The sequence below is a fragment of the Colletotrichum higginsianum genome, chromosome 5 (assembly GCF_001672515.1).
Source record: "Colletotrichum higginsianum IMI 349063 chromosome 5, whole genome shotgun sequence".
In the NCBI taxonomy this organism is placed as follows: domain Eukaryota; kingdom Fungi; phylum Ascomycota; class Sordariomycetes; order Glomerellales; family Glomerellaceae; genus Colletotrichum; species Colletotrichum higginsianum.
In genome coordinates this window covers 749,386-760,047 of record NC_030958.1, presented here as the reverse complement: position 1 = coordinate 760,047, position 10,662 = coordinate 749,386, and the positions used below count along the sequence as shown (strand labels likewise).

The 10,662-nt window shown below is 58.5% G+C and overlaps 3 protein-coding genes across 3 annotated transcripts; 1 reads left to right on the top strand and 2 right to left on the bottom strand.

Moving 5' to 3' along the window:
• Positions 1-1,550: 1,550 nt before the first annotated feature.
• CH63R_07175 (Fasciclin domain-containing protein) lies at positions 1,551-2,812 on the top strand (the record flags this gene model as incomplete). Its single annotated transcript, XM_018302150.1, has 3 exons — positions 1,551-1,659; positions 1,734-2,511; positions 2,602-2,812. The coding sequence occupies 3 exons, from the start codon at positions 1,551-1,553 to the stop codon at positions 2,810-2,812; spliced, it is 1,098 nt and encodes a 365-aa protein (XP_018156928.1).
• A 1,024-nt stretch (positions 2,813-3,836) lies between these two features.
• Positions 3,837-6,620, bottom strand: CH63R_07174 (N-acetyl-gamma-glutamyl-phosphate reductase; the record flags this gene model as incomplete). The annotated part of the gene is made up of 2 exons (XM_018302149.1): positions 3,837-3,892; positions 4,001-6,620. The coding sequence occupies 2 exons, from the start codon at positions 6,618-6,620 to the stop codon at positions 3,837-3,839; spliced, it is 2,676 nt and encodes an 891-aa protein (XP_018156927.1).
• Positions 6,621-9,297: 2,677 nt separating this feature from the next.
• Positions 9,298-10,265, bottom strand: CH63R_07173 (Synaptobrevin; the record flags this gene model as incomplete). Its single annotated transcript, XM_018302148.1, has 3 exons — positions 9,298-9,314; positions 9,408-9,639; positions 10,161-10,265. 3 exons carry the CDS (start codon positions 10,263-10,265, stop codon positions 9,298-9,300), a joined length of 354 nt encoding a protein of 117 aa, XP_018156926.1.
• Between the last annotated feature and the right edge of the window lie 397 nt (positions 10,266-10,662).

Below are 10,662 nucleotides of genomic sequence, written 5' to 3'. Positions count from 1 at the left end.
CGGCATACAAACGCGCAGAAGCAACTCATGTGACCTGACTCAGCATTCCTTCCCTTCCCGCTCTCCTCTCAGCCCGATTTGGCTTCCTCAGAAACAGAAACGGGACCCGCTCCGACCGAGCCCATGCCGGTCTCCACCCGGCACGCCGCTCATGTACCCATGTACCAAAGTACCTATGCAATGGATGCATCCGCGAATACCTTCATCCCCTTCTTCCCCTTCACCATTTCAGTGCATTGTCCAGACTTGTCTCAACCATAGCAGCCGCCGCCTCATCTCCCTCTGAGTTTTTCCCACGGCACCCCATCATAATACGACTCTGCTATCTCAAACCGTCGCCCGGTTCTTCCATCCTCCCTCGTTCCCCACGCGAAGGAGCCCGTGGTCGACTCGACGACATAGTCATCAATGTCGAGTTTGGTCGGGCTCCTTCAACCCTAACCCCTCTTCGACGAATGCGGCTCTCTGCAACGGCGCGGTTTTCAGACGCACCGCGCAGGTCCCTCCTCCCTCCGAAATAACTTTTCCAGTTTTCTGAGAAGCCTGGGAGGCGGCCCCTCACACTCCCGCATGGATACGTTTCCACCCGTTCTCTGAGGCATGTTTCATCGTCCTCCCGCGGGCCTCTTCTTACCGTCTTTGTCGATCTCCCATACACACACACACACACACACACACACACACACACACACACACGTACAGACACATAAACACACACCCACACTTACAAGCAAACACATACGCACATAAACACACGCACAAACACACACATTCACACACACATTTACACACACACATATGCACACATACACACACACATATGCACACATACACACGCACACACTGGTTGCGCACTCTCTACAGGTACGGTTGTCTCCCCGGCCGAACTGGCCGACTACTTTCAGCCATCTCTGACAAACTTTGATTCGCTCATGTCGGTGGTGTGGTCCGCCGCAGTGATATCCCATATCCCCCCCGCCTTAAGTTTCCCGTCCGTCAACCGCAAGGGTAGCGAGACAGCGATGGGCCCTTCTCCTCGGGACCACCGCTCCCCGATGCTAGTCGAGGGCCCGCCTCCCGCCCATGTTCGCATGTTCGTCTTGGGCTCCCTTTCACGCCGCGCACACCAGGCAAGACTTGGGGTGGAGGGGGGAAGCAAAGACCTAAAGATGAAGCGCATCAGATCACAAACCGCCATCCACCTCTGCAACCCCCACCACCCTCCTATGCTTATTTTGGCAGCCCTATCGCCGAGTTAAAGCTTTCGGGACATGCCTGCATGCCGGGGAGGTAAACCGTCCGACCTGGACGAGCGTTGGGACCCGGCACCCGGACCCTCAGACCCTCCCAGGCCCAGGGGGAGGAGGGTCGGGTCATCGGTATAAGTATACTGAGCAGATCCCCTCGCCCTGGGACCCAGCACTGTTGTTCCTGGGAAGCCTTGACCAGTCCTCGTCTCTACTTCTCGCTCTCGTCCTTGTCTTAGTCCTTCTTTTTCGTCCCCCGCCGGGGCTGGTTTCCCGCTTTTCTCTTCGTCTGCTACCGCAACCATGCAGCTGACGAGCTTCGTCCCGCTCGCCTTCGCTGCACTGGCGGCGGCGGCCCAACCCCTCGACGCCGTCCTCAAGGCGAACAATGACAGTCTAAGCACATTCGCCGGTAAGTATACAAAAGGAAACACAATCATCCCTCTCTTTTCTTCTCGGACTATGGCCTTGCTGACGACCACCCAGCCCTCCTGGCGACGGTCCCGGCCGTCGGCCAGACCATCACCAAAGCCGTCGACACCACCATCCTCGCGCCCTCCAACGACGCCTTCGCCAAGGCGATGCAGGCCGACCCGACCTTCGCCCAGAGGGCCGCCACCAACGCCACCTTCCTGACCGACCTGCTCCTCTACCACGTCGTCACGGGCAAGACCATGGCCGCCATGTTCCCCGAGAACTCCAAGTTCGCCCACACCCTGCTCGAGACGCCCGCCGCCAACGTCACGGGCAACCAAAAGGTCGAGCTCCTCCGCAAGGGCGAGCAGGCCCGCGTCTTCAGCGGCTACAAGCAGCTGAGCGTCGTCACCAAGCCCGACATCACCTACGCCGGCGGCGTCCTCCACGTCCTCGACTCGGTCCTGACCTTCCCCGGCACCCCGGCCGAGACGGCCATGGACACGGGCCTGACGAGCATGGCCGGCGCCCTGAAGCGCGCGGGCCTCGCCGACGGCGTCGACTCGCTGCAGGCCGCCACCGTGCTCGCGCCGACCAACGCCGCCTTCCAGGCCATCGGCGCCACGGTCGCCTCCATGGAGCCCGCCGACCTCGCCCGGATCCTCGAGTACCACGTCCTCATGAACCAGGTCCGCTTCAGCCCGGGCATCACACTCAAGATGGGCTACAAGACCCTCATGGGCGAGAAGGTCACGCTCCGGAAGCTCGACGGCCTCCTGTACGCCAACTCGGCCCGGATCACCATCGCCGACATCATCACCACCGACGGCGTCATGCACGTCGTCGACAGGTAAGTCGTCTTTCTGATGCTGCCGCCGCCGCTGCTGCTCACCGTGGGACCGTCGGGGGCTGACTCCTGAAATGTTTGAATGATAAAAAGTGTCCTCAACCCATCATCGCCTCGGTTGAACCCCGGCGCCGGAACACCCGCCTTTGAGGGCGCCGTGCAGGCCGCAAACGCCCCTTTCACCGACGGCGTCAAGCCGACGGCCGTCTTCGTCCCGGCCGACTCGGGCGCGAGAGACATCAGCCTATCTGTCCGTCCCGCCGTGCTCGGGATCCTTGTTTGTTTGGCGGTCGCGTATCTGTAAGCTGGGCAGCGCGGGCGTTTGTCACATATCCTTCTCACTTCCTATTTTTTATTTTCTTTTTCCTTGGGGCTCTGGTGAGCGAGGGGTGTTCAATATCCTTCCAAATAAGAGTGCTTCTAGGAATACTCATCTTTAATCATCGCAAAAATGGGGTGCCGTGCTAAACTGGACGACGGGGGGACTCTTACGCCTCTGGAACTTTCCTAGTAGACGGGCCACGTGGCTCTCGCCCTCCGTGAACCGATGGCAAGTATTCCCTTCTGTCGTCCACGACCGGTCGATAAGGCTTGTCGGTATATTTGCCGAACTAGGCCAGCGACGGGCTCACTCGGTGAGGGAAGACGCGGTGCACCACCCTCATGTCCACATAGACCCAAGTTGGACTATGCCCACACCATGCTTTCCATCGACTCCTGCCTGTATCTGTCGTGCCCATCATGGTTGTCGGTTCTTCGTCATGAGACTTGCAAGATGACATTGTACAACATCATCAAAAACGCCCCCCCCCCCCCGAGACTGGGCAGTATGCTCATCGCCACACACCTATGCGAGCGTTGGCCCAATGTCCCAAAATGGCTGTCGATACCTCTCAGGAGCGCCCCATACAAAGATCACTCACATTAATCCGAAAATGGCGAGCATCGTGCTTTGCATCTGTGTAATTACTTCTTGAGCTCGTACCCGGTATATACAAGCATACACAAACCTCACGTCGTCCCATCGGAAAAAAGGGTCCCCGATGAACCGCCACAGTGGCCATCGGAAGGGACTGGGAACATCAAAACAAAAAAAAACGTGAACAAAAAAAGAATCCGTTGTGAATGCACAAGGAACATATAGGCGACAATAGTGGGAAACCACAAACAAAGAAAGAAAAAAGCAGAGAACTACCGATGACGGAAGGAAAGTAAATAAACGGGGGAAATGCTTTTTGAACCGGTTTTGACTCCATAAGATTGAGTGTCCGCGCCGAGCCCTTGTGAATCTAATTCGTCCTGAAAGTATTGGTCGCCCCTGTCCCTTTCTACATGGTAGGAATGCCCTCGTATTCAGCGTAGCCGAGGGCGAGGTTCATGTTCTCTGTACGGTCGTTAGCTGGTGCGTGTGGAAAGTAGAGACACATCGGAATCGGGAGCTGGAGAGAAAGGAAGGCGAGTCACAAAACGGAATTAGAGAGGAGATACTTACGAAGACACTGAGTCGCCGCGCCCTTGAGCAGGTTGTCAATAGTGGCGCAAACAACAACACGCCTGCCGCTGCTGTGGACCGCGAAGCCGCCGATTTCAACACCGTGCTTGTTCATGATGTTCTTGACAAGGGGGGGCTCGCCGACGACCTTGACGAGCTTCTCGCCGGCGTAGCGGTCCTGGTAGATCTGGCGGATGTCGCGCGAGGTGATGGTCTTGTTAAGGGGGATGTGGATGGTGGCCTGGATGCCGCGGAACCACGAGGCAACGTGCGGCGAGAAGGCGACGTCGGCGCCGAGCTTGGCGCTGATCTCGCGCTCGTGGATATGGTCCGTCAAGCTGTAGGGCATCAGGTTGTCCTTGAGCAGGTTGACGTCGTTCTTGGGCGAGGGCTTGGTGCCGGCGCCCGAGTAGCCGGAGATGCCGAAGACGGAGGGAGAGCCGCCGAGGTGCTCGACCAAGGGCGCAATGCCGAGCTGCGCAGCGGTCGCGTAGCAGCCGGGGTTGGAAATCTTGTCGGCCTTGTAGATCTCGGAACGGCCCGTCAGCTCGGGAAGACCGTACGTCCAGGTGTTGTCGAAGCGGTAGTCGGCCGACAGGTCGACGATGACGCTGCGGTGGTCAGCGCCGCCCTTGCGGGCCTCGTTGATGGCCTCGATGTAGGGCTTGCAGACACCGTTGGGGAGGGCCATGACCCAGCAGTCGATGGCGCCATTCTTCTCGAGCTCGGTGACCTGATCAGGGCTCAGGTTCTCGTAGGTAACATCGCGCTTGGTGTAGCCCTCGAGCTTCTGGCCGGCAAGCTCACGAGATGAGACGTGGCGGAGGTCCATGTTGGGGTGGGCGTTGAGCATCTCGATGAGGGCCTGGCCGGTGTAGCCACGGGCACCGATCAGGGCGACGCGCGAAGGGACGTCGTTGGAGGCGTTCTTCTTGCCCAGGGGAGGGTTGGGGTTGGTGGTGGTGTACGTGGCGAACGTACGCTTGCCAGACAAGCTAGCGGCGGCGGGGGCCCACATCGGGCGGCGGGCCATGGTCGAGAAACCGCGGGCCTGGGCAGGGGTGGTGGACTGGTTGAGGTTGCGGTTCGAGGTCTGGGCGGCGCGGCGCAGGCGGGCCTCGAGGTTGGAGTCGCCAAGCATGGCGCGGCCGTGGGCGTTGAACTCGTCGGTCAAGACGCCGAGCTCCTGGAGGTTGTTGATGCCATACCAGAAAAGCTGGTTGCCCTTGCTCGAGAAGCTGCCGTCGGCCTTGTCGAAGAACCAAGTGAGGTTCTCGTCCTCCTCGCTGACGGTCCAGACGAGCTTGGGGTGGTCCTTCTTGATGGCGTGGAAGACGTTCTCCGTGACGTTGCTCAACCAACCCTCCTTGGTGACGGTCAGGGTGGCGAGAGTCGGGTGGGATCGCTCCTCGTTGGGGGGGAGGACGATGGCGACGCAGTTCAGGGGCTCGTCGTAGTAGGCCTTAAAAGGGGTTCCCTTGAGGAACTCAATGTAGCGGTCGACGGTGGCCTCGGCGTCCATGCCCTCGCGGTCGCGGATGAGAGTCTGCTTCAGCTTGGCCAGGTCGGGGAAAGACGCGATGTTGTCGGCGAAGGCGATCTTGTCTCCACGGCGGATCAGGGTACCGGCGCCGGAATCAGTGAAGAGCTCCTTCTGCAGGTCGCTGGGGTGGATGATGGCGACACTCGACGTGCGCGGCAGGGTCTCCAGAAGCTCCTTGATCTCCTTGATCTTGAGACGGGTGCCGTAGCGGCACCAAGACTGGGACATGAGGTGGTCGTACTCCTCGTCAAGGTTGATGTGGGAGATCTTGTCGCCGGTCTCGCCGTTGAAAAGACCGCCCTTCTCGGAGAGGTAGACGATCTTCAGGGGCTCGAGCGCACGGGCAAGCTCCGCGGCGGCGACGTCGGCGTTGACGTTGAGGATCTGGCCCTCGGTGGTCTCGGCCATGGAGGTAAGGATGGGAACATAGCCCTGGGAAATGGCCAGCTCGACAGGCCCCTTGTCAACACTGGTGATCTTACCGACCAAGTTCCACTTCTCCTTGTCAAGGTAGTCGGCGGTCAGGACGGTGGTCAGAGGACGAGTGCGGACGCCAAGGCCCTCGAGCTTCTCAACGAGCTTCATGTTCTCCTGGAGGAACAGCTTGCGTGCGACGGTCAGGGTCTTGCCATCAGTCACGCGGATACCCTCCTCGAACTGGGGCTCGACACCGGCCTCCTGAAGCAGACGGTTCAGCTGAGGACCGGCGCCATGGACGATGACGGGGTACAGGCCGACCTCGTAGAGGAAGGCAATGTTCTCGCAAAGGTCGTCGAGGTAGTCGGTGAGGATGGCACCGCCGACCTTGATAACGGCGAACTTTTGGGAGGAGACGGAGGTGAAGTATGAGAGGTATTGCTGGCCCTCGCGGCGGCTGCCGATCTGGCTCAGGGTGCGGATGATGATGGCTCGGGTACGGTCGCGGTTGGCCAGTTCGGACTGGGAGCTCGTGCTCGAGAGGGCGCGGATGGCATTGAGGCGCTGGAAGGGGTTGCGGACGGCAGCGACGTTCTGGCGGCGAACGACGCGGGGGACGGCTCGGCGGGCGCCGGCCCGGATAACGGCGGCGGAGAACATCGTGACTACTGGACAATGGGTCAGTGGATCGGGTTCTCTAGTGTCTCTTCCTGTTTGCTTGGTTTCTCTCGCTGTGCCTGTCTTGGTTGTAGACGTGTTTTCACAAACTCTCGCTTTGTCCCAAGGAATACTAAAAGGGGGCAGGGAAGCAGGACAATCAAGAGCTTGCGCCTGAGTCAATCGCGAGGGAGGAGGGGGGTCACCCTCTCGGCGCGGTCTTCCAAAGCAACGCGGCCAGCAAACGACAGAGACGGGGAGGGGGAACCGCCAATTACACACACCTCGATCGAGCTCGGATTTGTTTCCTCGAGAATAGGCGACTATCCAAAAACAACCGGTAAGGTATACGTTGTCACTCTGACTCCTCGCTCTTAACTGTTTTCACACTCCACAAAAGGACCAATTGGTGCCGATCAACGGAGGGAACAATTGACTCAGAATTGACCGACGACGGAGGAGGGGGAGGAGAACAAAACGATGGCGAGGGGGGACGGATGAGAGGAGTACTGAACCAATTGTTCGCAACAGGGAGCAGAGAGAGAGGGAAGGAAGGAGGAGAAGGGGGAGGAGACAGTACCGGGACGGGATTCTGAGCAGCGGGCGGACACGGCGAGGCTTTTTACTTTTTTGAGGCCTGCGAAGGTGCTGGGCGTGGGCGAGAGGGCGTGGGACAACCGGTATGATGCAGTGGAGGTGGTGTGTGGACTGCGGAGGAGGGGCAGGGGGGGCCTGAGCCAGCCTGTGGTTGAAAATTCGACCGAAACCGCTGGGCCGCATACCCTTTTCTGACGCTGCGCTGCTTCGCTCGCGCCTTTCCATGACACCGTTTGCCGGCTGGCAAAGCTACTGGGGGACCCGAACCTTGATTTTTGGTCACTCTGCGTCCCGCATCCCGTTGCTCACAACCCCATGCCGTGGTTTGACTTGTTGTTTTCTCATTTCTCTTATCAATTGTTCTTGTTGTTGTGTGTTATCAACTCTCGAGAACCACCATCAATCAGATCACTGGTATATGGTCTCGTTGAGTATGCGCAACATGATATTGCCAAACTGCTGACGAGGACATCCCATCCACCCCCCGTCAACCGTCAACAGCGTGACTCGGCAGCCGCTGGGCTGCTGCTACCACCCCCGCCAACTGCCAGCGGCGCACAGGCGGTTGTGCGAGTCCGCTTTGCCCCCATCGGGGAGTGGGCTCTCGGTTATTGGTCGGATCTGATAAGGAATGCCCCGGCTCGCTACAGATCACCAGAATGCCCGTCGAGGATCTGCACTCTGCAGCCCGTCTTTGTGCGGCGGCGCGCACACGCTAGGGGGAAAAAGCGGCATTTCATGCCACTTTCTCGTGCCCTGGCTGGTCTGGGTAGGGCGAGAAAAAAATGCAACCTGAAAATTTCACTCACTCGTTCAGCGGTGGAGAAACGGGGGAAGAGCGAAACTGCAGGCGGCTTTGACGCCGAGCCGAGGTACAGAGTAAAACAGACAAGACAACATATCTGCCATGCAGTTGTTGAGTGACGCCGTGCTACCTATGCTGGCTTGGTTGAGGTCAATGATGACTAGACTACATACATACTTATTCTAAACGATTCTGCGCCGCTGAAAGCCCATCACTCACGGCTATCTCAAACCTGTACAGTAATACATGTACAGTGCACCACATCCCACCAACGGCATCATGCGCCCTCCTGTTCTCCCTTCTCAGTTCCAGCCAGGTGGGAACAAACATAAATAAAGAAGTGGATATGCAACTCTAAACGTCTCCTCGGATCGGATGCATCACCTCCCACGCCGGGCCCAACGCCGACCGCCGTCCCGGTCCGCCGCAAAGATCGCCGAGCCCGAGACGAACCACGAACCTGCCACACTGCGCCACGCTATGCCATGCTGCCTCCGTTGGAAGAGGACTGGCTAGCTGTTCGGGTCGCCTTCCCTCCCCCATCCACACACCGCTCGAGATCATGCCCCGCCCCCCATCCTAGGGGTCTCAGCTGCCAGCAGCCACTCTGCGACGGGCGGATCCGCCGACGACATGTAAACGGCGGTTTCGTGACTCCATTTTTGAGCCATCTGTGCATTCGATGCCAGAGTCCGCAGTGCGTGGGTGTAGTCCGGTGTCTCTCATTGGCTCCCTTCGCTCGGCGTCAAAATGTCACGGACATGAAGGCATACGCATATGCCCCCCTGGACCGCTTCGAGACTCGGATGCCGACGACATCGCTCCGAGAACGGTCCGGGGCATCCACCCTCCCGTCACCTTCGTTGAAACACGATGAGGTATCCTGTCTTGGTGTGGAATCAGGGCCAGTAGAATTCAAATTACGCAAACGCCTGCCATCCCTCATACATACATGCGGTCGATCTACAGCCAAGCTGAGCGACCGACTGCGTCGGAGCGAGTCCCGCAGTCGGCAACGATGCCTTTGCCTGCAGACCATCGAAAGTAGATCCGGGTCCGTTTCGAACCTCCGCGCTTCCCAAGTCATTAACCCGTAGAGGTCGCCCCTGGTCGGGGGGTGCCACCTCATCCCCTCGTCTTCCACGGTTGCTCGAAGCCTGCGAGATATCTGACAATCCATTCCATATCGTGAGGGCGAACCATGAACCCAAGGGGCTAGTGTAATGCAAAAAGTGTGGTATCTAGTTATTTGCGGGTAGCAACAACTGGCCAGCCAAGCTAGCGCGTTGCGACGACTGAGTTGACAAATACCGGTTAGAGCCAGCCACACAACGACAGACGCGATCTCGGGGGAAGAAGACAATTCGGCGGGAATGACGAGCACATACCGGCGGGAATGACGATGATGAGGATGAGAATGATGATGCCAGCAATCAGACACATGCGCATCTTGACATCCTTCCACCACATCTGCTTGCGGACACGGTTGGCGCCCCGGCGGAAGCCCTGGGCCGAGACAGCCAGGTTGTCAGTCTTATCTTGCAGAGCATCGAGGCGCTCGCCACGTTGGGAGACCTTGTTGATGTTCTCCCGCATCACGCCAACGGTGTCGTCGATTTGCTATAAATAGAACATTAGCACATGACTCTGTTGACACGGTTCCAAATACGCATCAAGCGAAACATCTTTTGCCCCTGGATGCGACACCGACGACCGAAAGGCTGCGTGCAATTCTGTTGGTGATTGGTATTATACACCAGTACCGACTTTTCCATTGCGCTGTAACCTTGTTGTTGATGGGTCGACATTTTTTTGTTGATGCTGATTGCTTCTTTCTCCAGCAAGGCTGACGTGCGACCGGGGCCGGTGGGACACCGCCCAGCACAGCAAAACAAGCCGCAGAAAGCATCCTCGCGACAAAAGGCTCGACATCCCTCAGACGTGGGGATCGTCATTTTCGACCCGGCGCGCTGGAGAATTGATGCGATAGCCTAATAGGCGTGATCGGCGACATATTGGGTCGGGCGGGTAGCTCGGTCGGTCGTCGTCATCAGGCTTCGGGCACCCGGGGCCAAGTCCATCGAGAAAAGAAGGAGAGGGGGAAAAAGGGAATTATCGCGAGAACAAGCAGCGCAACTTACAGCTTGCAGGGCCTGGGTCCTCGCATTGCCGCCAGCTCCTCCTTGCTGTTGCGGCGCGGCCTGGCCGCTGGGGATGTAAGGGTCGTAGGGGGCGTCCTCGGGCATAGTCGCTGTGGTTACGGAACAGGTGAGGGTAAGAGAGAGAAGTCGCTGACGGAGCTCGAAGCTGCAGCTGGTGGATTAAAGCGTTGGTTCGGACGACCGAGATGCAAGTTTTTTGTATTGGGCGACGGTTTGGAGTTTGTTCGATGGAGATCGGTCGCGGTTGTTGATAAATGTCCGGAGAGTGATGTGTGGTTGGGAAAGAGGAGAAAAGGTGGTTGGCGGGCGTAGGAGGGTTGATGAGGTGGTTAAGTTCTGGTTCAGGTGATGAGACGTCTTGGAAAAGAGGCGAGCGCCCAGTCGAAACAAGGTGTCCGTCTGAGGATTTGGGGGGATGGTACTGCGGCGGTGTCCTATTGTGGGATTCGGGGGGGATGATTGGGGGGTGAGGACGGACAGA